We start from the raw sequence: 27,398 nt of genomic DNA, 5'->3' as shown, positions 1-27,398 counted from the left end.
CTCACACACACCTACACATGAAAAACCCTCTCTGCACATAACACACATTTACTCCCACACAGCGTTCAACGTATTTCATGCACAGAGGTCCGCAGCCCACATGCTAACATGTAAATACGCACACCAGCACAAGCAAACACACGTGTTTCCATCCACACGCTCCAATCCACCCACACCCACCCGTTTATTGCTTAAAACACATGAGAACTTATTACACCAGCAAAAAATATCTATTGTTTCAGGTTGACTGTGAGAGCCAGACAATAGGATTGTCACATTTAATACGCTCCTGGTGTGAATGTCAATAAGTTGAACTGACAGAATAAGCTGAAAAAATGACTTTTGTATAAAAATGCTTGTATCAGCAGCTCCAAATTTGCTTTGTTGTTGTCAATTACGACTTCCTGAGACACTTCATTGTATTTTCTTTCGCTCAAATTGCCCGCTTCGCTGTCTTGCAGGCGACTAACAAAACACCTATTACTCTTTTGGAAAAAAAAAGAAAAATCATATGAATAAACATAGCCAAGATTAAAGGCTTGCGTGTCTTGCTTGCTGCGCAGACAGAAACTGTTGTTTCGTGTTAAGAGGGGTTTCATTTTCAGTGCTGCGAACACTTGGGGGGATGATGCTAATGATTCTTTAATAGCAAATACAAAAGGTTTTCACAGGACAAAAGTATGGCTTCAAAAGGTTCAGTGGTGGAAAAAAAAATGCTGCAACACCTGGCCTCATACAATGGGCTAGCACACCTACTGTACACCTCCACAAGTGTGCACACACATACACACACAAACACCTGCATCTTACACAACAGCCATATTGCATTTCGGCTGTTTGAATCACCTTAGGCTGAGTAGGTGAATTGAGGAGGCGGCACGGCAAGCTTACTGAGGGATTTAGGAATAATTTGAAAAGAAGATTCCTCTCCTCTGTTTCATCTCCCCCCATCTCTTTCTTTATTTTCTGTTTTTCCTGGTCTTTTATGATTCCTCAGTCCAATATTTATCTAGCCCCTGATTATAAACATCTGGCCGATGGGGCAGTCCGCACAGCGGCAGCCGTAAAACACACACACACACACACACGCACGCACGCGCACTCTCGGGGAGTCGCACACATAGTGGAAATATCACACACGCTCGCAAACGTGACCCTGTCAGGTCCAGAATGAAGGAGGTGGGAGGGAGAAACAGAAAGAGAGAAAGTGAGAGAGTGGAGCAGACACAGAGAACTAGAAGCTGAGGGTTAATGGCCTTCCCATCTCTGTGATAAGAATTCATTCTGTTCTATTACCAGCACTTATCTACAGAGGCTGCTGTCTTTCCCCTCTCTCTTCCTAAAAAAAAACACACACGCAAACACACACAGACACACACACTCATGCACAGCGTGGGTCTGAGATCGATAGATGAACCTAATGAAGAAAGCAGCTGTTTCTCGGCATACCTGCTCAACTCTATCAGCCCAACAGGATCTCCCCGACGCATTCATCTGTCTATCTGGCTATCCATTTGTCTATCCACCTATCTATCCATCTGTCCATTTATTTTTATATCTTTTCACACAGCTATCCATCCATATGCCTAGCCTATCTGTTCCTCTTTGCCTTCATTTATCCCTCTATCTGTCCATCCATCACTACACTGGTAAACAAAGATACCAGCAGGGTAGATATAGTTTCCAATTGACCAGACTGGTCCTTGTCATGTATTCAAGGTTTATCTATTTTTCGGGAACTAATACAAGGCCTGAAAACAGGGAATCTAATAAAATGGCTGCCATGGTTTAAGAGAATGGCTGTGTCTGTGCGCGTGTGTGTGAGTAAGTGTATGTGTGTGTGTGTGTGTGTGTGTGTGTGTGTGTGTGTGTGTGTGTGTCTATGCTTAAAATAGGCCTGTGACGGGCAGTGGCCAAATGGATAATGCTTAAACAGATCTTTATCCTATTGGGCTACTGTCCCGTTTTTAGCTGCATAAAAACCATCTGCTTTCAGCGCCACCAAAAACAAGACTGTAATCCTGGATGGAAATCAAAGGAAAAGATCTGAGCAGATAGAGAGGACAGATAACAATACAGTTATAAGATCAAAAAACATTTTTTATCAACAATTTATTTACTAAAAAATAAAATTTAGCACAAAAGAAAGTTGAATAATCCTTATTTAAAAGAATTACATGTTTATGATTTTTCATTTTTGACATGTTTTGTGTTTGTATTCAGTGACTCACACTTGGCCAGGATAACAGCATGTTTGTTTGAATTACACACACAGACACAAGGCAAAAAGAAAAATTATTCCAGGTCTCCATTCACTCTATTCATTTCCCCTGCTTCTGTGTCACTACATTCCTTATTGATGGTGTCTTCAGTTGAGTCGGTAGCACCACATAGCTGCCATTAGCACATAACAATTTCATATACTGACAATAAGTCCGTGTAACGTGTCCTTTGCCATAGAAGAGTGTGCAAAACAAAAATGTGTGCATCATCAGGGTCTTATTATGTGTTGAGGTTAGCGGAGAGACGGCAGGACTCTTCAACATAAGAAGAATAGAGTCATGGAAGAAAAAGAGAAATATCTTCAAACCCAAATATTCATTAGGTTGCTCAGAATCATCTACAAAATGACCACATGGAACCCGTAATACATGTGCGCATATGTTCACATGCAACACACAAACGAATACACAGACCTGGGGCAACTGCCCTGGAGATGGTATTCACAGACGGGTTACAAATAAGGAGTGTTGGCTTTCCTCTGACTTTCTCAAAAACATGCAAAAAATGTCCATTTCATTACTGGCTAAACAATGTCATATGGGCCCCCACTGGCCCTAATAGAAGCAGACAAAGACAGAGCAGCACACATATGCTTCGAATAAATCAGATTACTGAGGGAGAGTGGGGGAGAGAACGAGTGAGAGAAAGAGGGAAAGAAAGAGAGACACCGCCAGACACTTAGAGGATTGACAATATTCCCTTTTCTTGCTACCTCCACCCCACCCCTCCACCCCCCCATCTCCTTTCCTTCACTTTCTTAACTCCCCCAACCCTCCCAGCGGGATCTGTTTTAGATTTGAGCCAGTGCTAGAGCCATATCTCTACCTTATCTCTGCTAGCCGTCAGAAAACAGAAAGCTCCATGTTTCCATGCATTAGACTCCCGGCCCCTGACACGCCACTTGAAAATCTCACAGCCCCTCAAAATGGCTGAGCAGGAAAATAAAACAGCAAAGATATCATTTAATCAAATGAAATGCAGGTTACCGGGCTGCTTTGATATCATTTTTTTTGGAGTGCGCCGCGATACGGTGTCATATCAAAGGAAATGTCAGCCGTTAAAATTATGGAAATGCATTTTGGGATTGTGACAACAAATGTCACCTCAAAACCCCCAAAATGAGATCAGTGTTTGAGAGCCACAAAGCATCATTAAGTGCATTTGGAAAGCTATCAGAATTTGAGGGGCTGTGACATTTTCTTTTTTTTTTACCCCTTGACCACCCGTGGGTATCGACACCCATCAAACTATCCCTTTGTGTTTTTGGCTCAAATTATGGCCAAAGAACTTCTCTGATGACTGTAAAGGAGGGATTGATTCCTTTTAAAGTTGCAAGAAAAAAGGAGAAAAGTGTAGACAGGCTGAGGAATATGTTAACAATTTGAAGAAAAAGGAAAAATCAATATTCAAATGACTCCCTATATTGATTTATAATTAAGTCTTAATTGCGGCTAGGCTTGGACTTTCAAACTGCCCTGTGACAATACCCGGGAAAGAAGATAGGGGAACATTATTGATACACTTTAACAGTGGTGGTCGCCCAGACATTGATTCAGCCGTTTTGCGGTGCCTTTGGCATGCTCTGAGGATCTAAATGCACATGCATTTGTGGTAACACACACACACACACACACCCACACACCTCAACACACACAACACTGTTGAGAAAAGATGCGCATACACCTGCACACACAAACAAATACACAGCTAAATGAACTAACACAGGACAATTAACCTTCATCCAGGAAAAGTCAGGACTCCCTTATCTGTAAACTTGGCTCTGCTTCTATGTGTGTGTGTGTGTGTGTGTGTGTGTGTGTGTGTGAGCACTTTGCTTATGCATCTGTTGCAATTACACCATTAGGTGTGGAACTGATTGAGTTCAGAATGGTGGGTGGAGGTGTTATTCTTGGCTAAATATTCTATATGTGTGTGTGTGAAATGTATGCTTATTTAAGCTTAAATGCCAATCTTTATTATCCCACTGCATTTATTTGTGATCTGAGTGTGTGTTTGTCGTCTCTTCATGTGCCTCAGCCCATGTGGCAATATGCGATTTTGTGTTCATGATCATATATGTGTGTGTAGGTGTGTGTGTGTGTGTGTGTGTGTGTGTGTGTGTGCATGTCCCCACGGGCCTAATCAAGTATCAGATACCTTTTGTTTTGGGAGCTCATTGATGGATGAAATCTTTATCTGTGCTATTGATCAGGAGGACGCAGGTCCTAAACTGTCTGTCTAGCTGCCTGCCTGCTCCAGCTCTAACAAGATTGCCAGAGCTGAGTATATCAGTTAACATTTAATCAATGGCAGCTTAAGACACTGGGGCTAAGGGAAAGAAGCCCCCCGCTTCAGCCCCCTGCCCCAAACCATTACCCGGGATTGAAGGGGAACTATACGTGTGTGTGTGTGTGGGTTCCAGATGATTACAAGGGATTGGGTCTGGTTGATCACATGTCTTCAGGGGACAGAGGTGTGTGCACGTGTGCGTCAGTGTTTACAGGCATGAGAGTGCTGGCTTGTCGATACATGTTAATATGTCAAAAATGCCAGAGGGGGTGGTATGTGTGTTAGTCCTGCTCGCGCTGCGCGGAAAGAAAATAGGGAGACTGAATGAAGTAGTGAGTGATGTGTTCAAAAAAAAAAAAAAAATCACCATTCAAATCAAGTGAAGGCTTCAAATTGAACATGCCTGTGTGAAAAAAAAACACACACTGCAGTGGAAAGATATGACATATCAGGCAATGTGTGATTTTTTTCTGCCTCGCTTGCAAAAAGCCCCCTGATGGTAAAACGCAAAAAAAGGAGAGTCAGCAAAAAAAGAAACATGATCAGTTAGACTTTTTTTTTCTTGCTTTTAATTTTACCATCAGCTCATCTTCCTGTAAATGAAACCCCATCAGATCTAAGAGGCAGATCCTGCGTCTCCCATCTCCAATTTCTTCTTTCATTTTCTTATTCATGCTATCGCCTGACCTCAGCATCATCAAATCTCATTTTGAGAGAATTAAAGATGTACTTCCATTGGGCTATTGGTCTATGCACTGTGTGTGTGTGTCTGTGTGTGTGTGGGGTTCAGAAAAAGTGTGCTGATGTGTATGTGTGCATCTGTCAGGGGGTTGCTCTGACAGGGGAAACCCCTCTCACGTCGTTGCCTTTCGTCCAAAGCCTGGGAGATTCCCACCACCAAAAATCAATGTGTGTGAGAGCATATGTGCGCCTGTGTGCGAGTGTGTGTGTGTGTCAAGGTTTTGTAAGACAAATCTCTCCAGCATGTGCCGCTTTAGTGCTATTGAACCGGGGCTTCGATCACTCGGCCACTGTGAATAATGCAAGGGAGGCTACTGCTCACTTACAGCACAGGATGCTTGTGTGCGCGCGTTGTGTGTGCGTGTGTGTGACAGGATGGTCCTTTTTCCCCTCTTGCAAATGTAACAGGGCAGTTCTTCGACGTTCCTCCACTTGGCCCTCTTAATCTCGTGTCAGATACAGGAACTCCCACATTGATACTGTCTCTCTTTGAGTGTGTGCGCCACATGTGCGTGTGCGAGTGTGTGTACGCTGGAGGCTTCTACAGTAGACGGAAAGAGCTTAACTCAAGCAGACAGCTCAGGCCTGCACTTTGACACACCCTGACTCATTACATACAGCCGGCACACAGTGGAGTATTGTCATTAAAAAAGACAATTAGATATGAAGTCAAGGGAGCATCACTTACACACACATGGACACACACGCCTGCAAACACACCGCACAGGAAATATAGGTGAACACGCTCTCGTCTTCATATCCCCAGGTATATGAAGCGGAGATATTAATAATAAGGATGTTACAGAGTAATTAAAATGATTCCAAATGATGAGTTTGTGTGTGTGTATGTGTGTGTGTGTGTCTTTTTTGCGTGTGTTTCTGTTAATTAAGCTGAATGATTTGATATGACACAAACCGTAAGGCTTTAATGGTGTCCTATACTTGATGTGGCTGGAGGGGACAGTTGATGGGGCTATAGGGAGAGACAGGGCGACACACACAGACACACACACATGCACGCACAAAAACAGATACAGCTGCTCATTGGCCCTGCCTAAGAGGAACATCTCTTTTTTCGACATAATTATCTGTGTCATCACTTATGAGGCAATTAAACAAACATCAGTTCCTATTTCCTCTCCCTCTGTCTCGTCTCTCTTCTTATTCCACTTCCTCATCCTCTCCTCTCCTGCCATCTGTGCTCCCACCGCCGCTCCTCTGCTCTTTTTATTTAATCTTCTCCTTGCTCCTCTCTTCTCCTCTCCAAAACCCCACAACTCCTCCCACCCTCACCCCCCATCCTCACCACCACCACCACCTCCAGCTCTGCTCCTCTTCCTCCCCTCCTGTGTGACTCCAGACAAGGTTTCAATTTCAGCATGCTGATTGTCTCATTGCCGACTCTATGCATGTCTAACACTTACTGGCACTCTGGGGACCAGCAATACACACCATAGAATGCCTATTACACTCCCACACGTTTCTGGTCGAGTGTGTGTTCATGTTTGCGTGTGTGTGTGTGTTTGTGTGCAAGGGGTGATGAGGGTGTAAAATGCCTATTACGCTGAGAGTCTGGTCTCTCTTACACTGGAGAGAATTCTCTGGCGCCTAAAGAGCAGAAAATTGCAACGCTCCTCTTCCTCACTCTCCATTAACCTGCTTTGGAAACAAAGGCCTGGCCAAGGTGTGTGTGTGTGTGTATGTGTGTGTGTGTGTGTGTGTGTATCCTCGCCCATTAGCCCCGTGCGCCATCATGGGTAAAGCATCTTGTGGACCCAACCGAGCAGAAACACCCGTGTCTTTTCTGCATATACCTTAAATTATTATTGTTTTCTGTTTTATTTAACAGCACTGTACTGTATAGGCTATGTATTTGCAAAGTGCACTTAAACGTAATAACACCCTCTGTTCACCATCTGCCTGCCTCCTTTTTCAGTCACCTTAATTTTATAAAACGCATATTTCTATGCCCCTAAATGAACTTGTCACTCGTCCTTCTTACCTTCCATCCTTCAGAAAAAAAAGGCAAAGGGAGATGGCATCTTATGAAGAGCTTCAAGAGAACTAAAGCAGTGGGCATATTTGTATAATTTGCACAAAGACATCCACATCAAAGCACAAATCGAGACCCAAGCTCATTCAATGGATTTTTATCAGTCTATCCATTTCTTGTTCTTTTTTTTTTTTGCTCAGCATCCTTTTTCCTCTCTCTATCACATTCCTCTTTCTCTCTCAATTTTCTGAACGTTATTAGGACATGATAAAAGCAAAAGGGATGTCATGACACGGGCCCCCCTGTTAGCATTAGGAGGTGGGAGAGAAAACGAACGAGAGAACGAGGGAGAGGGGAGAAGAGGGGGGGAGAAAAGATGAAAGAGATTTGTCTGGAAATGATTGCTCACAAGGCATTGATTCTCTGCTTTAATCTCACACAGTGTGCTCAAATTTCCTATTAGGGAGATGAAGAAAAGGAGAGAGAGGGAGATGGGTCTTATTCACATAGGTGGGGAGGTGAAAGTTAGCGTGTTTCTCAGTGTTTCTCTGGGTGGACAAAACATACATTTCAGTTACTCTGGTAAGAGAAGCAATGTCCAGAATCTTTAGAGTATTTTTTTCTTTTCTTTTTTAACATGTGGTGTTTTGGTTTTAGGCAATTTGTCTGCTGTAAGTAAACACCGGAGTGGAGCAGTTATTGGCACTGAACTGCTGGAGGCTCACATAGACAAGCCACTGACAGCCACTATAGCTGCACAGCTTCCTCCAGGTAGTGACGATTAGCCTCGGCTATAGGTAATCAATAGCTGCTATCAATTCCATACCTCCCATTGATGGATGAAGTAGCTGCTGGAGGGGATGGCAAAAAAATGCTACCTGACAATACTATCTCCTACCGTAGTGTTTCTGCTTTTTTTTCTCCTTTGTGTGAGTGTGTGTGCATAAAGGCTGCCTTAAATGTCCATCTGTGAATTGTATCAATGCAGTCTGAGATTAGTGGCTGCCTGGACCCAGCGAGCGTATTGCCTGGTTACCGTGGCTCCGGCTCCACACAACCCTCCTCCCATCACTGGATTGTTTGTCTTAATGCTGTGTGACACGGCCCATTGTTTTGTCCATCTGTGGTTAAGAGTCAATGGACAGAGGGTGTATGAGGGTATCGAGGAGAGAAAAGAATGGAGGTGAGGGAGAAGAAAAATAAAGAAGAGCAGGGGTGAGGAGAGTGGGGAGGGGAGATGTTGGAGGGGGTGAAAGCAGAAAATAAGGAGAAGACAAGATGGGGACTAGAGCTGAGAGGTGAAAAAATATGGAAAGAGTGGGGCCAAACATGCAACAACCCTGTGATTTCAATATGGACTTTACATCCACCACTTCCTTTTCCAGGAGTTTGCAGCGGCTTTCAGCTCCATATGGAGCAGAGCCTGGAGCTCTTTGTGATATCACAGACGTGAAAGACGTCCTGGCCCTGTGACGCCAGGCCCCTCTTCAAAGGGTTAAGTCATATTTACTATGCGTCCTCAGAGCCCCACGGCTTTGTATTGTAAATAAGACTAATGTGGCATTGGTCAGGTATGCTAATTCAGATAATCAGTGCAATTTCTGTAAATTATAACTGTCAGTGTGGTGGGCACAGAACCTTGGCGGAAAACATGAGGGAACAATTTAGCCCGGGTAATACCCCTCCACCAAAGAGCTGCTCAACTCAAAGAAAAACAATCGGCCTGAGCCCATACCGCCTCGACACACCATTTCAAAAATAGTTCATGGTGAACGAGGCTCATTTTTTTTCAGAGGCACAAGTCAGCCTGCTACCCTTTTTTTTTCTATGTGCACACACAGACCGCAAAGTAATTATAATTTGCTTGGATGGAATTATTCAAAAAATGACCACATCTTTTACTTGCTCAGCCATAGAGAATATGGTTTTGGGAAATTTGGGGTAAATTGCTACTTGCCGAAAATATAATAATATACATATATGAATGTGTCTTATTTTGATATGACAAATGATTTAAAATCCAGTGTATTGTCTCCAGCTAATTGCACAGCAATAAAAAAAACTACATACTTCGCAAAGCTCCTCTTGGGTAAAATCACATTACTCTCATCAGAATAGTTCGCCTCAAGAGCTGCATGTTGGAGACATAAAATAACATTCCAAGATTTTATAATGCGAGGAATGGATCCCGCCTGACTGAAATCCATGGCCTTTACCTTTATATAAGTAACGTCCTGTTTCTCAACAAATGAGAAAGAAAAGGTCACAAATAATTTGCGAACTGTAGGTAATAATCTGTATGTAAGTACATCAATATGCAATATAATTTGCCGCTTTAAGCTATTAAGGCCACTTCTAAACATAGATATCTAATGGATAAATGCATTAGAGGGGAGGGGAGGCATGTACAAGAAAGGCACAGTAACTAAACTAGGTAACTCCAGTCAGCTGGTCTCACCTATTGCTGATATGCTGACTTGAAAAGGAAAATGGCCACCAGTGTGCTAACTTTGGTGGTTCGCTCGATCTGGGTGTGTGTTGCATCCTTTCCCTCACTCCTCCGGCCATCCGTGAATGTTTATGTAATGGCCACAAATTACTGAGACAAACCCTGGAAATAGACTTCTGTCTGAGGAGAGACCTTCTTGAAAAAAGACGAGAACCGCTGGAATGGCAAAACCACCGCCACCACCCAGAGGAAAAAAAAAGTACAAGATGAAGGAGTGAGAGTGAGGGAGGAGGGAAAACCTAATACCTCAAAAGATGCCTTGGTGTCATCACATCGAAATGCTCCCCGAGGAAAGGCAAAGCCCTTTCCCACATTGAAAAGTGAATGATTGTTTCTTGTGTTTTTGGTGCTTTGACTCAGTTTGGGTTTGGTAAATTTGGAAACAGGGAATGTCAGTGGGCTTGGAAACAAGTAACATGGCACACTTATTCTCTGCCCATATTCCATCACTTCCTGTGAGACGTGTGCACACACAAACACACACACACAGAGCCATACACAGCCATACACGGGCCACATATAGGGATCATAAGTGTCCATTAGGCTAAGTTTTTAGCCTACAGCTGCTATGTAAAAGGGTTGCACAGCTACACTAATTTGGCCAGGATCAAAAATGTCCCAGAGCCTTATCACTCAGAGAAAACAAATGGCTCCGGCTACACGCATGCACACGCATTCACATATACATAGACATACACCCATATGCACATGATAAAAGTGTTATTGGTCTCTCTAAGTCAGAAGAGGTCTTTTGTTTAAAAGGGGGACTCAGACAAAGAGGGTCTTCTCCCTCCCTCTTTAATGCATGTTGGGTGGCGGTGGGGGTGTTTAGAGGGATGGAGATGTGTGGGTGGTGGTGTGGCGCAGGGATGGATGACAGGCTGGGCTCTCAGAAATAATTACCTCCATAAGATCCCATCTCCCTTTCCTTTTTGTGAGGGACAGAGGGAATGAAAGGGGAAAAATGACAGAAAGTAAAGTATGCAGAAAAGGCCCTAGTGTTTCTGCTTCGTCTGGCTTACAAGGAGCTTTACACATGATGGAGCACAGGACTAATGGGCAAGGATACGCACGCAGAGAAACACACATTGTACATGCACGCACACACACACACACCAACCCCACAGTGCTCTTCATGGCTAAACAAATGGTCAAATGCTTGAGACAGAGGCGGCAACAGGGAAACAATCAGAGGGAGGAAAATCATGATAACGACTAAACTTCAGAGACTGTTAATGTCTCCAAAAATCCAGCTAAACAAATTGTTCAAATTATAAAATCGATGATGGAATACCCATGACTCGCAAACTGTCATATTTTTCTTTTTCTTCCTGAATTTTACTAAGCAGCTCTATTCAGGGTGTAACTTCATTATAGAACAGAGAAGGGCACAAAAAATCTAATTTCTCTAACAACTTTTGGACGACCCTCAAAGCAAAATGGCCTCTAAGTCCTCCATGTTGAGAGGCAATTCATTTATGCTTGCTCTTCTGATGCAAACTCAAAAACTCAACTCAATTTTCTTTAACACTTCTAATTGTACACAGGGAGAGACAATTTATCTCAGCAATGTGGGCACAGTGGGCTTTTTGTTTCTGAAGGACACAGCTGAAAGATCAGGGTAAAAAGTTTGTGCTGTACAGTCAGTGAGTTAGAGCCGAGCAGACAAGCACACACACACACACACACACACACACACACACACACTGCTTCACTTTCACAATGGCGTTTACCTAGTGTAAAAGATGAGACGCCTGGGCCCAGGTTCGGGGAATTACAGACTCAGAAGGATAACAAAGAGTGAAAGGTTCTCAAATAAACATGCAGCAGCAAACACATGCATCAACATGCACATAATGCAGTCCAGCAGAGGTGTTGTTTGAACACTCCTGTCTTTGTTCAAAACACCTATATACCCTTACGATGCGTCTCAGCAATACAGTATCCTTAATTAGGCCATAAAATCAGCATCAAAATTGTTTAATGAAAGCCATTCACATGTACATAAAGTCCAGAGCATTAGAACTCTTATTCCCAAATGGGCCTATAATTATCTGGCTCGGTGCCAGGTCCCAGGCTTTAAGAGAAAGATACCGGTCAGCACTTAAATTAATCTTTTTCATACCAGTCTCTAATGAACAGAAAGTGCTCGAGTCAGGAGTTGTAGCCCCAGAAAACTAACAGCATGCATACATGCACGTACACACAAACAGAGGGTCCTTAAACTGAACACCGCCTGGAAATGTTGCCTACTATAGAGCCTTTTCCATTGGTGAAAACATTCACATCATCTATCACTATAGCACTCTACAGCGGTTATATATGTATATAAAATACATTTTATTTCTTATAACATAAGCATGAAACGTTAGGGGTCAGCTGGAAAAAAAATCTGAAAAAGAACACGTCTCTTTTTTACGACAAACATATAGAACAAGACTACAAGCTCTATTTATTGCATTAACTTTCTGAGTTTGATCTGGAGTTGACACACTCTTACTCAGCTCTCTGCCTCCACCTGCCAAATGTGTGCAGTCGACAAGGAAACTCCTTTGAAACATTTACCATGTAGCCTGTGAAAGAATACTGTTGTTCACTAAAAATTATATAGAGTGGGCAAAAGGAGGGCATCCAAAAAAGTGGCTTAACATTTTGAACGTTGCCAGCGTCCGCTTAAGCTTTGCTCTAGCTTCCTCATGGAAATTCACCATATGGCATCAAAGCCAAGGTATAAAATGAGCCCGAGCAACAAATATGGTGTGTTTTAAGAGTGGAACATTTGAAATAGGTGCAGTGGGTGAATATTGCTTTTGACAGTTTTAAAACCTGGTTGTGCTCACTGCTTTGAGATGTAAAAAGGACAGGAAAGAAAGAAAGAAAGAAAGAGAGAGAAAAAAGGAAAAGGGGGCTTGAAGCCGTGCTTGTGTTTTTGATGAAAAAACGGACAGGAGCAGGAGAGAGAGGGAGAGGGAAGCAGCGGGACAAAAAAGGAGAGAGAGAGAGAGAGGGAGAGACTAAAAGAGCAGGAGAGGAGAAAGACAGAAAAGTGTGTGTTTGTGTATGTGTGTGTGTGTAGGGGTGGGGGTGGGAGGTGGTGGTAATGATTTATCTAAGCATGCTTTTCTTCTGCTGCACCCCAAATCTCACCGAAACTTTGATCCATGTGTAATTAAAACCAAACGTACACCAGCCATGAGTCTCCATTTCAGGATTGGGAGCTCTTCTACTGGTCATGTATGTGTGTGTGTGCGTGCGTGCTTGTGTGTGTGTGTGTGTGTGTGTGTGTGTGTGTGTGTATTCAGATTCACATATGTTTCTAAGCGCTGGGCCCCCATCTCTTCTGGGAGTACATGTACAGTATAAACAGGACACTTTGAGAGAGCATGGATTCATGTAGAAGTACACACACACACATACACACACAGATGGATGCATGGACAAATGCTATGCTGGAATGCTAATCAAAATGTGTTACCCCCCCCCACCCTCCGCCCCACCCGCTCCTTCAGGTCAAGCAAAGCAAAAACAAGTTAAGCACTCATTTTCTCCCAGCAGCATTAACATAGGGATGACTAAATAATGGACCCTGACTCTCCGTCTTCTGGTTTAAATTACAGCGCGGCCCCCTCCCCTTACACCCTGCAACCCCTCACCAACCATCCAACCCCCACTCAAAGAAAAACGATTAATCTTTTTTTTTTTTTTTTTTTTTTTTTTCTTTCTTTTTTTTTTTTTGTCTCTCTGAATGTTTTACAGTTCTGTTACACTTATTAGCTGCTGGCAGGACGGAGACTCTTAAATGAAAGCCAAATTGCTTTGGTCATGAGAAAGGAAATGAAAGCTCACTCCAGGGAGAGACTGTGTAGCCGTAGCATACGTGTGTGTGTGTGTGTGTGTGTGCGTGTGTGTGTGTGAATAACATATGTGTGTACAGGCCTTTTCACTATGAGATCCTCCCAAGGTGAAATTTCATAAGCTGACTGCTTGCCTGCCTGGGATGTCCCTGTGCACGGGACAGTGTGTGTGTGTGTGTGTGTGTGTGTTGAAGATATAAGCGCGGCAGCCTAATAGGAACAGTATGCTCATTTTGGAGAGATTAGGAGGAATGGACGGGTCTGTATCGAAAGACGTGATCTGGATATGAAGGCTGAAGGAAGGAGGGAGGGAATCAAGTTTGACAGAATAAAGAGGGGGTGGTTCAAGACAAAGAGAAAAAAAGAGATGGGAGGAGTAAAGAAAGATGGATCCGACTTCAAATGAAGAAAAGTGACCACTGTACAACTAACGTCAGCATTCAGCAAAAATCATAAATTGGGGGAAAAAAGCACACACAGAGTAGGCAATAAAAAAGTCAGGGCATGTGTTGGACAGACAGGAAAAAAAGGTGAAACATGAACAACCAAAAATAGCCTTAAAAAAAAGAAAACTCAAATCAACAACATAAGCAAACACACAGAGCAGGTTAAATAAAAACAGACCTTGGCTGGAGTGGCACTCCTTGACGCTGAACACCTCGTGCAGGCTCAGTCCATCCTCGTCTCCTCCCAGGCCTTGCTGGTGCAGCTGGAGTTTCCTCAGCCCTTCGTTCTGGTGGTGGCGAGGCGAGCGAGCGTGCTGCACCAGGTTGAGGCGGGCCTTAGTGGAGTAGTCGCACAGCGTGCAGTAGTAGACACACGACTCCGGGCTGTACGTACTGTCCAGCTTCTGCAAGTGCTGTGGAACAAGAGAGAGGAGGAGAGCACAGATGTTAAGACGACATTCATGCATCTTATGGTGGTTAAAGCTGCAACAACCATTTAAAGTCTCCTAAGCATTTCTATTGTAGTAGTGTGTTCAATAATTGGTATTACCAATGTATTTGGATGAATTTGAACGCAACAAGTGAGCCTTGTCTGTGAAATTAGTCTTACTGTTTTGCGCTTTGTGGCTATAAAACCCTTCCTTTCCCCTCTGCTTCCAGTTTGGTTCCAAAAATCCAGCACCCAGAAATCCCATTTCTCTGGCTTCAAACAAGCCAGCAGAATGTCAGCGGGCAACATCTCAATCACTTGGCTCATTATTTTCCACAATATGTTTGCTAGAGAGCCAGTTTCCTGGAAATCTAACTTCTACGCAAATATATGCTGAAACTATAAATGTACAAATAAAAACAAGACCTCAAACAGTTAAATCCGCTGGACAACATTTATTTTATTTGTGAACTCTAAACAGTGGAAACACTGTAACTCCTGTAGCTTGAAGTTTTTTTTTGTTGTTGTTGTTGTGTTAAGTTTAGGCACTGTGCACCACTTCAAACTCACTGGATGTGTTTTAGGTGACGTAAAGATTACAACCACAGAGAAAGTCAGATAAGGGGTTGAGTTCAGAACACTGTTTTTGTCTTTAACATGCACATTGTCCAGCTCCCCTCATTGTTGGCAGCTGCAGGGGTTTCTCATTCAAAGTCTGCTGTCAGTTGCAAGCCCTTAATTTCCAGTTGCCTCTTTAATGGCATTGCAGCCATGCAAAGCTACCCCCTACCTCTTGCCCTGTCCCAGCGTGTGCATGCACACACACACACACTCAAACACGCACACGCACACACATGCACACCCCCATCCCACCTTGCCCTACTCCCATACACCCAGTCAAACCAAGCATATCAAGTGTGCCTCTGTTGTTGCTGCCGGGCTAATGAACAATGCACAAAAACAAAAGACCAGGCCAAGCTTTTATTATCTGATCCTCTGTGAAGGGAGGGGAGGGAGAGAGGGAGAGAGAGAGAAAAAGACAGAGAGGAAAAGAGAGCAAGGCACAGAGACAGAGACACAGAGGTAGCTCACGAAGGTTAGTTTATGCTTTGTTAAGATTTATTCATACAGCCATGTGAGAAACAGGTGCAGGGTTCTGAGCATGAATTAATGCACATAATGGTGAGCGCACGTGATGTGTGTGTATGTGTGTGTGTGTGTTTGTGTGTGTGTGTGCAAACCCTACACTGTCTCTCTCTCATGGCTCCTATAGGAAGATGTTTCACTCCTGAAGCTCATGTAAAGTTTGAAAGGTAATATTTTCTCCTGAGCGTTGTTGTTACATCATTTTATATGGAGCAGGAAGAGAGAGATTGGAAAAAATGTATGTGTGGGAGGAGTGTGTGTGTGTGTATGTGTGTGTGTGTGTGGGTGTGTGTTGAGGGGGGTGGGGGCACAGTTAGCTGCAGGTGTGTGAGTTCTTACCCCCCACCCCCCCCTTCCTCCTTTGACAAACAGGGATTAGCAACATAGCTACAGCCGCTAACACATCTTTTCTCTCTGTCTCTCCCTCTTTCTTTCTTTTGTAGGAAAGTACAAGGTTTTTCTCACAAGACGGTGGGACGTCCCCTCGCAGTCAGAGGCCCTTTCAGAAGTCTTAAGTTTTAATTAAGTCAGAGTTGTCAGAAGAAAGCTCCTCTAGTCCAGGGCTCAGGGCCATTAATTACAGCTATCTTTGTTTCTCTGTGAAAGGAGGCCTCCCTCGCTCCTTCTCCCTCTCCCTCTCTCTCTTTCTCTCCCTCTTTCTTTAGCTCTTTTCTTTCTTTCTCTCCCTCCCTCACAGGAGAACTGGGCTGCTGAGCCTTACCGTGGAAACCACACACACACACACAGGCAAACAAGCACTATACACACATAATGCACAGGAAAGTTTCAGTTCATGTCTTTTCACTATAAAACATAATTTCTTTCCATTGAAATGATTCCAATCATCTATACATCATAAACAAAAGATTTACATTCATCCACAATGCCATTCATTCTGTAATCAATACTGGAGCGCAAAAACAAGGACACTTGATACTGCTGCGGGACATTTGGTCTTTTTAAATTCAGCCGTGTCCAGATAGAGACGAGGGCCTCTAAGAACTGAACAGGAAGGGAAAAGCAGTGACTGAGAATTGAATGAAAAAACTTAACAGAATCAATGCAATCCTTCCCCAGCAGAAAGGCTCATTGTAAACGTGTGTTTTTTAAGCCAGTGCTGTACGTTCAGAGACAAGACAAACATGATAGTTGAGAGAAAGGATTCACCGGGATCATATTCATGGCCGTTTTTAGGTAACTGTACTGAACTGAAATGAGAATTTTAATATAAATCAGCGACGGCCAGAAACATTACACATCCCTCAATCTCTCAACTTCTGAGATTTTATTTGTTTTTAGGATATGAGGCTTCAGCTAAGAGTAGCTGAATGATATACTTGGGGTTGAAGTGGGCTGCCAGATAGGTTTAGACCTAATATTAATTCTCTCCCCATCAGCACATTCCAGAGGGTTTGTTTAAGACCTAAACTAGAGGCTGTCTGTCGCTCTCTGGCACTCTGCAGGCCTGAAATGCAGGCGGTCTGGTGATCACAGGCCAGAACATCCATGATTTATGAACTTTTAAAGGAGCACTTTGACTCCTGCCAGGCGTGGGCTGTGTAATGCATATTCAAACACACAAACACACTGTTCCTGCTCCTGGGTTTGCGCCTGTGTGTGTCTGCTTGAAACGTGTATGTAATTTATGCCGCAGCTGGTTTGTGTGTGTGTGTGTGTATATGTGTGCTGTACATACACGTTGGTGTTATATGAGTGTCTCTCTGTGCGTGTGGTTGGTGTGTGTGTGTGTGTGTGCAGAACGGGAGAAAGGCACATCCCTGTCAATATGGCACCTCTCCAGAGTGCCTGGTGGTTAATTGTTGGGGATTAGTGTTTGGCAAACAACAAAATAAGCTAACGCTCCCTGTGGGCCAATCAAAATCAGCTAAACAGCGCTCCCTGGGTGGACCTAAACATGGCACCAGACATCTCTGGATGGCGGAGGAGGTGCGTACACACACACACACACACCCACCGTACACAGAAAATGCAAATGATGACAGCCAGGACTTCCTGTTTACCTGTCAAAAACACAGGGTTGTCATCCCTGTCGATGACATCCCCACACACACACACACACACACACACACTGGGACTTGTATTGGGGAAAAGGGAGGAGAGTCAATTTGACAGGTAAGGGGAGCTCCCTTGTGTAGCGGTTTGCTGCTGTGGTGTGTGTGTGTGTGTGTGTGGGTGAGGGGGGGTGTGTGGGTGAGGATGACAGAGGACTGCATTCATTATGCAGAATGAGATGTTTACAAAACACCTTTCTCACACACACACATAAACAGAGAGACACACACACACACACACCTCCCCTCCGCTGGCTCCCTGGGTTTGTGGGGAACATAGCGGCGCTGCTGTCTCATATTCATTTGTTCTATCTGTGGTGACAAAGCTGCCTCATTAACTGAATTCTTAATAAGGCAAGGCAAAAGACATCTCCTCACAACTTCTTTTATCTTTTGGTGGATGTACATGTACGTGAAAGTGTGTGTGTGTGCATGGGTGGGTGTGGGTAGAAATTCAATGCTTCTTTTTTTCCTCCTTCTTACTGTATGTGTGTTTGGTGTTTTCATGCATCAATAATTTTGACTGCAATTTTTTTTTTTTTTTACCTCACAAGAGTGCTTTAGTGTCTTGTCTATAATTTTAATCGTGCATTATTTTTGTCTGTGGCTGTGATTGTGCCGTGTAAACTTGTAACTTGACAAAAATATTTCGAAAGCAGCGCAAAGCAGCGGAGTTGTGTTTTTCCTCCATAAACCAAATGACAAATTAGGGTATTCAGTACAAACATGTCTCTTTCCTGTCTAGAACCAGGCAGCTAATGAACACATACTGAAAATAAGAACCCTCTCTGCCACTGCAGCTATTCCTTAATAACCACTATGTGTGTGTCAGGGCATGTGTGTACATGTTTTATATATATACGTAAAGAATCAGTGTGTTCCTGTTTGTGTCCACTGAGGGTATGTGCACACATCCTACACATTGTGAAAATGAAAACCTCTTTATCTCCTTTCATCAGTGTTTTTTTTGTTTTTTTTCGGGGGAAGCGGGGAGCTTGTTGTTGGGTATACCTTCTTTTTGGAACGTCACCAGCTTCCGGTGCGATCCCCACGGGCCCCTGGGGGCCATCGGAGACAAAAACAGCCCCACTTGGCCCAGCAAACAACAAAAGCGTGTTTTGTTCCTTGAAAGTATTTTAAACACATACCAGTGTTGCCTGGAAGGCTGCCAAGTGTAGAATTCCATCAGTGCTACCACCTCCCTAACACATGTTACTGCTAACCGACACTCAGCCCCCAAGACATAGATGTAACGCAAGATCACTGCCAATGGATTTGCTGGCAGACTGCACAGCTGAAGAGAGATGCTAAGGGCCCAGGTATGTGCCACCTTGCTTCCCCAGATAAAGAGAGTGGTGAATGTAGTGTATAGGGAGACAGATTCAGTGCTGCACACGCACAAAAACAAATATGCAAATAGAAGCCACGTAGTAAAACTGCTGAGTGCACATTGCAAATACACAAATACACACACACACACACACACACACACAATGCACATCTGCCACTTTCTCTCTTTCTCTCTCTCACTCCTACAGGCCACTGTGTGTGATCTAAAGATGCTGGAGACACAAAACAACCCCGAAAAAAGAAATAAAAATCCCCCCTCCGATCCATCTGACCTTCTTTTCTTTTCTCGTGGTTGTCTTTCCCCCTCTTTTCTACCAAGGCGCTCACTTTCATAAACGCAAAGAAAAATATTTCCTCGAGATAAATTGCCTCTCCTGTTTCTCGCGGCTCTGCCTGCTGGCAGTCACATCAGATCGTAGCTCTGAGGCCTGTCCATGAGGTGCAGGACCTGTGGGCGAGCAGAGCTTAGGTCACCCAATAATAATAAGTATCCATCGCATAATGGCCGCCAAGCAAAATAAATGAATTATCACAATGAGTCTTTCATACTAGCTTTCTGCTGCTTCTCTCCACTCCTGTGCTGTCTCTCCCCTCTCCCCCTCTCTCTCTCGTCTCTCTCTATCCCCTCCTACTTGTTCCTCTCTTTCTTCACTCCGTTTCTTTCTTTATTCCTCTTTGCTGTTTGTCAGCAGAAAAAAATGAGGACGTAATAGTGATAGGGCTTTGTGAGAGCGTGGAAAATAATGTAACTCGAAAGTCCGGTTAATAGTCTTGCCTTTCATTTTCCTGACTCCCACACATCATGGATACATGCGCACACACATACACACACACACACACATTTGTGCTGCTACCCTTGTTAGGATATTGCGTTTACTTCCGATTCTCGTGGGCCCTCACCTTCACCTCAGTACCCTACCCCCTAACCTCCAGCTCTGGTCCCCATGAGGACTACTGGTCCAGACAAGGTTGTTGTTCAAACCGGAAAGATTCCCAAAAAAGAACACAAACACACACACACACACACACACACACTTGTGGCAGTGACGTAAATGTGTCTGACGTATGGGGGCAAAGGTCAATCTGAAGTTCACAGCTTCCTGACCTCTGGCCCCTCTCTTGGAAAAAAAAAATCACTTCTGTCTTTCTATCTCTTACTCTCTCTTTTGCCCAGGCTTCCACACACCCACGCATACACGCGCACACACACACTCGCACACAGACAAGTTATGCATGCCAGAGCAGCGAAACAAGCAGAAAACAACTCTGCCGAATTGCAACATGATCCATTTTTTCTTGTCTTAGTCAATGGATGTGTAGGAAATACCGTTCTTGCGTTTCTAAACACGAAAGCCACATATTTTATTTACTGACCCACGGCAACTGGGAATAACAGATTCAAGGAGACAGAGACACCAGGACAAATAGTACTTACTTATCGGTGCATGTGTGTATGTGTGTTAGGTGTCTTGAAAGCCAGCTCACCTCCACCCCCCATGAAAATGGATCAGTATTTACATTAGCATTAGATTTAGACAGCATGGCTCAGCCACTTACTCCCTATTAGCTATCCTGACCTTAGCCCATTAGGGTCTAAAAGCCCCCGCTTGTCTCCATCGCAGCCAGGTGAGACTGACCAGACCTCCCCATTTCCCTAAACCATCCTGCCGCTAAGGTTATCTTTTCCATCGACTCACAATGAGACAGAGATCATAAAATGCTGAGCTCGAGATCATTGAAATGCTAACATACTTGTGGGATTCATCTTTTTCCAATGCTTTGCAAGGGGGAGGGATATTTCTGAAATGCTAACATGCTTTTGGGTAGGGTTCATCATTTTCCATTTTTCCCAACATGCAAAGATGCTTTTGGGAAATTAAGGCAAGGCCTAATCGACGGGATCTATGAAATACAGGGAGAAAAACTAAATAAAAAAAAAATAAAGGGCTTGAAAATCTGGAGCTTGAGCTTATTGGCCAGTAACATCAAAGAGGTTTGCACTACACTGATGTTGTTATATTTAACTAAAACTGAAAGGGAAGAGAAGGGAAAATAATTTTTGGTGCCGAGAGGAGTAGTGATATTTGCCAAGTTTGTTTTTCTGCTCTCTCTTCATAATGGAGACTTACTGCAAAATGTCTATTAGCAAGAGTTAGACAAAAGGACAGAAACTTACAGTGGAAGAGACTAACCAATAGCTTGAGAGGCAAAGAGACCGAGAATCTATGACAGAGGGAACAAAGGAACAAGAGAAGGAAAGAGAGAGAGAATGATGGGGAAGAATCTAGACAAGCATAGTCGGGTTCAAATCACTAATTACACATTCCTGAGTCTGTGAAGGGGAGTATTGTTTTCCAGTTAGCCCCTACCCTGTCGCATGGTTTCACTTAGCACAAAACAAAAGGTACAGGGAACAAAACACAAGCCTAATACCAGGCCTGCTAATGACAGCGAAATGGGAGAAATTATCCCTGGGGTGGATCCTCGTGAGAAAATGGCTGGTGATTACTGGACAAAGGGAGTTAATTTTGAAACTGTCACAAAATGGCAGACTGCTTCTTTCTCTTAAGAGCCGTATTTATGTGTGTGCTATCATGCTGCTTTTTTTTGACAGCTACGTCGGCGCGTACATGACAAACTTTAATCAATACCTTACTTTAGATACGACATATAAACACTATAATACTAGATAGCGTTACAGAATCCAGTAACCAACGACTGCAATGTTATATTTCAACACACTTCATAGAATAAATAGAGACGCTGAGGTCTTGTTGCCAGAAGGCAAAGTGACAATGTGGTTTGTTGTGTGTAGAAGATGTGTAGTACGTGTTTGTGTGTGTGTGTGACTGTGAGGCCACGTTGGAGTGGTACCTCTGCCAGGGAGAGCACAATGAAAGCGCCTCTTCAGTTGCAGCGTTTTGCATATTGCCACAGGAAATAAAATGCCTCGCAGTTGACCTACAAGGTGGCACACTTAATCCCTCCCCACTCCCTTTATAGAGGGGCCCAAGTTTTTTAGTCTGTGCCTCTCCCTTTTTTGTCGGCATTGTGCCTCCGTATCAAAACTCACACAGCGAGATAGTAACGGTCTATCACCGAGCAAACACAGATAACAATTTCTGACACGTCACTGAAATACGGCCGTTCGTGCTCATACAACCTGAGATGTTTCTGTTTACGCCCATAAACCCACAATGATGAGCTCTGTGCTGCTCTGGCATCACACAGGATCCCACCATTTTCTGCATGAGCCAGGGGAATAGGGGTGAGGGGAGGGTGGGTGGGGTGGGTCGGGGGGGTTAACTGATAGCGGTGGCAGCACCGGGCAGAGTCGCCTGGCTGGTAGTGTTTGCCCAGGCCCCGACTGTCTAAAGGAAGGACATTGTTTTCCTCTGAAAAAGCCTCAGCCGCAGTCCGCATACCAGCGTCCACTCAACATACCAATGAGCTCTTTGAAGATTACTCAAATGTTTGCCTTTGTTCCCCCCCCCAGCACCCCCCCTCTACCCCCCATCTGCCCCTATCCCTAGCTCTAACCTACACTCCTGCCAGAAAAAGGAAAAGAGGAGAAAGGACAGAGCGAGAAAAAAAATTAGACTTATATCTTCAGAAAATCTTTCGGAAAGTAATACCACCCCCCACACCCGCCTCCCCCCCCACCTCCAGCTGCACTAAGATCCAAAATGTCCTCCGTAGGGGACGGAGCGACCACTGAAAGGAATAGCCGGACTCTGGCCACCGGCATAGTAATCTAAACATGAGCAATGGAGAAGAGTGGTATATTAAAGCACACAGCTGATATTATACAAGCATAAATGCCAATGCCCCCCCCATCCCCCTCCCCTCCCCCCTCTACCTCTATCTGCTGATAAAGTGAACCATACTCTAAACAGAAACCGCTCCACATCTCAGTGCAGGTTTAAATCCACAATTAAGAGTTGAATATGATAATTCCGGTGGGTTAATTTAACTAAATGTGCTGAAAAACCCAGGACCCCCACCACCACTACCACCCCCCACCCCATCCCATCCCACATTAATCCCGAACAAGTAAGTGGGCTTTCTATCAGGTCTATTTCAAAGCATTAGGGATTACCTCACAGAAACTAAGCTGCTTGAACTCACAGGAGGTCAGCAGTATTGTGGTGCTGCAAGGGTTGGAAGGCCAGTGGTGGAGAAGGATAGACAGCAGGACAGGTCAGTTCCTCTTTCTCCCAACTCTCAAACAACATCCCTCAATCCTTCTCCCTCCCTCTTTTCTCGCTCTTTATTCATCCTCCGTCTCCCTCTTTCACCGTATAATCGAATATCTCCCTCTACTTATCTATTCACTGAGCACCTAATGGTTAAAATCAATTACAGCTGGAATGCTGAAATGCCGAATACTGAGCCACATGCTGATAATGACAGAGAGAGTGTGAGGTGGAGAGAGAGAGAGACTTGGGACTCTTCCAAGGGAGGCACAATTACCTCCAATCGATTGATTATTGATTTGGAAAGGCGTTGAGGAGTATTTCAGTTCAACTTTGTCCATATCAATATCCTGATAGCTTCATGAGAGGGGGGAAGCGTGATTGTGCTATCTAAATACCATTCTTAGGCTGATGTAACATTTCAGACTATTTCGAGAATAGAACACCTACTTATAACATTGTCCCTCATTGACACATACAGTATAAAGGGACCGAGATTTTTTTTTGACAACTTTTATACAAATTAAGCATTAGGCATGTCAGGTGATTTCAAAAGTAAAGCTAATGAACTTACACAAAAATATTTATCTGATCTCGCTGCCATGTGATCTGTCTGAGGCGGCTCTGATCAAATCAAGGCATCAAAAGTGAAGGCAATGTACCCCGAGAGATCATATTTGAGATCATGCGCCTACTTTGATTATTACATTTTTTTTATTTTATTTTGTTGTTTTTTTTGTGTTTAAACACTCGTGTTATCTTTGTCTCAACAAGATGATCAAGACCCAACAGAAAATCAGGGACAGAGGGGAGTTGAAGATGATAAAAAAAAAAACAGGGAGGAGGAGGGAGACAAGTGTGTGAGTAAGGGATGGGGGGGGGGTGAAGCATGTATTGGGGTGGGTGTTGGGGATATAGTGAAGGTGGGAGGGTTGAGAAGAACCAAGGGGGAAAAAGACAAAAAAAAAAAAAAAAAAAAGACAAACTCCTGGCTGTTCCTTTGTTCCCACATCCCAAAGATGTTCCCTTCCTTGCGGTGGTCTGGAAGACACTGACCCCCCCCTCCCTACCTCCCCTCTCCTCTCCACACACTCCAGTCCACAACCGCCCCCCTCACACACACACACACACACACACACCTCCCCAACCCCCCCGTCTGCTATCGTTCCCATACCTGTCAGCCCCGATCTGCTTCACAGTCCCCTGCACATGGACAAATGGCTTGGCCCCGGCCCGGCCAAATAACCCACAGCCCAGAGAGGGGTGGGGATGATTATGAAGAGGATCACATCTGGCTATTAATATGAGAAAACCAGCACTGTCTGTTTCTTTGTCTTATACCCACAGAAAAAACACACCTTGCTAAAGGGAGAATAGGCGTCTACCACCACAGTTAACTAATCCACTGGAGAGTCCAGAAGTAGCGAGGCGGAGGTGGTGGTGGTGGTGGTGGTGGTATTGAGTGGAGGAGGGGGGGGTTGGCTAGGGTAATTAAACATTACATATGAGTGTTAGTCAGGAGCCGGACCAGAGCTGGACATTGTGCGCACACACACACACACATACACACACACACGCTAATGCTGTGCCGACCATCTGGTTAAGGCGTTGGAGGAAGAATGGGCGAAACTCTTATTAATATCTATGAGGATTATTAGGAAGAAAAGGGGGAGGGTGGGGAAGTCCGTCCATTCAAACCACTCTGTCAAACATACAAAGCAACAGCAGCACACAAACATACACACTCACACACACTCACACACACACACACATGCACACACTTGCTTTTATGCTTTAATTAGCCGCCACCCTCCGTCCCCCCACATCACCACCCCCCCGGACCTCTGAAAGATTTCCATTGTAATCTCCATGCAGGTGAAAGAGGAGACGATTTGAATAATCTACTAACTGGCGTCTCTTTACCTCGTGGAGTGAGAGGGAGAGAGAGAGAGAGAGAGGGAGAAAAGAGAGGGAGCAAAAGAACTTGTAGAGACAGACAGACAACCTTCTCTGGCAAAAAAAACATCGGATTGATCATTCGTTTCCATGACAGAACATGAAAATCTATATTTTGCAGTCAAGTAGCATCTAGTGTGAAGTGTATCCGAACATTCCTGAAGAGAATAGAAACTCTTTAAGTCTGTCTGCGAGAGTGAGACAAGGACGTGGTGATGAAGAGTGTGTCTGGAACAAGCGGACATGGGCTCGAGAGGAAAATGGTAACTTGATAACCGAGACTACAATTGTGTGCGAGTGTGTGTTTGCAGTTACAGTACTTGTAAGTGCGCCTCGGAGAACGTATGTAACGTCATACCTCTGTGTGCACATATATACATTTATGGGAGCACGCGTATGTATGTATGTATGTGTGTGTGTGTGTGTGTGTGTGTGTGTGTGTCATACTGTAAACGGTGCCATGCATTTGAAATAGATCCAGTCTCTTTTTCTATTCCAGGGGCTTGCACAATGGCTTTTTATGCAAATCTATGGGAGTCAATCTCCTGTCCATTTTCCCATCACGCAAGTCCAAATGACAGTCCAATAATTTGGGCTGCATATATATAGGGCCATTTGATTTTCAAATGAGAGTGGGCAGGGTTGACCCTTGCTAATAGCCAAGGCACAGCGGTAGACTTAATATCACAGATGCATAAGCATAGCCATCTCCATCTGAGGGATATGGAGGAGAATACAATTTGAGGAAGGGGGGGAAGAGCCAGAAGATTGAAATAAAAAAAGAAAAATGTCCAGTGGTTGATGGAAAAACAAAAACACAAAGGAGATGATGAAAATAAGAAAAGGGAAGAGTTCTTTTGATGCATCCTTTCCTCCTCTTCCTCTTTTCCTTCCATCCCTCCCTTCTCGCATCACTCCCCTCATTTAATCCCCCCACCTCACCCCACAATTCTCGGCAACGGTGTTGCCAAGAGGATCATGGGTAATGAGATGGCCTATCTGTGGCTCCCCAGGGGAGAAACAGAGAGGTAGAGAGAGAGAGAGAATAAAAGAGTCAGAGACAAAACAAAAGAGTGCAGAGACAGACAGAGGCAGTAAACGAGTGTGAGACAGGAGGAAGGAAACACTCTGTCTCTGTTACTGTATGTTCCATCTAAATGTCCTCTCTCCTCCCTCTCTCCCTCCATCTCTGTCATAAAAAGTTGAGCATTTTATGAGCCTACGATTCTGAGTTCAAAGGGGAGCACGGGGGAAGGAAAGAAAGCAGGGGGGGAAATAATGAAAAGAAAAACAGAGATATGGAAATGTCCAGTGGACGTCCATTTCTGCTTGAATTATGATGGAAAGCTGAACAGACAGACACACACCGGGGCGGTGGTGGTTGTGGCTGAGGACAGTTTAAGATTTATTCGGACGGCCATCTGAGAAACAGGTGCCATGGCCTGTGAGACACCGTGAGCGTGTATACGTGTGTGTGTGTGGTCCTTGACCATGCCACATTGACCATGAACATTCTCAACTCCTAATGACCCGGGGGCGAGCACAGTCCAGATCTCAACCTCAAAGCTCTGTAGGGACACACACGCACAAGCACAAGCACACATGCTCAACTACAAACTAAACCCCCTACTTAGCGCTGCAGCACTTGTGAATGGCACTGACAGATTTACTCCTGTCTCCATGTGTATTAAGACCAGTGTTTGTTATTAAAAATCATAACGAAGCCATACATCATCATCTGCAATGCTAAGCTAAACACGGGGCCGGGCCAGCTATGGACACGCTACGCTATGACACCATTTAACGCACAGCTTACCTCACAGGCTGCTAGCGTGTTGAAATATATTCCATTTTGTCATTTTACAATCTTAGGGGATAAAGAGTTGCACTTGGAAGCTGTGATAATACTAAATTGAGGTGTAACACACATTTTATTTGCAACTAAATTCTGTATAATTAGAGGCAATGAGAAAAACATCCCGTGTGGAGGCACTCTCGGGAAAGGAACCAATCAGATTTCCTCCATTTTCTCTCCAATAAGCAGCAAAGTGCCGATCTCCGCTTTTCCCATATAAGGCCCACGACTTCCTGCGCCACCTGCTGTGCCCTGGACACCATATGACTTGATGTGCA

General features: G+C 44.2%; 1 protein-coding gene across 1 annotated transcript in view; it reads right to left on the bottom strand.

Moving 5' to 3' along the window:
* Nucleotides 1–27,398, bottom strand: part of zfhx4 (zinc finger homeobox 4) — an 81,176-nt gene that overhangs the window by 24,002 nt on the left and 29,776 nt on the right. The window contains exon 6 of the mRNA XM_083995797.1: nucleotides 14,294–14,528. Within this exon, the coding sequence (XP_083851923.1) occupies nucleotides 14,294–14,528 (235 nt within the window). The remainder of the gene's footprint in view (nucleotides 1–14,293; nucleotides 14,529–27,398) is intronic.

This window comes from Trachurus trachurus (genome assembly GCF_905171665.1).
Source record: "Trachurus trachurus genome assembly, chromosome: 20".
Classification (NCBI taxonomy): Eukaryota; Metazoa; Chordata; class Actinopteri; order Carangiformes; family Carangidae; genus Trachurus; species Trachurus trachurus.
Note: the sequence above shows the minus strand (reverse complement) of the source record. Positions and strands in the feature narration are given on the sequence as shown.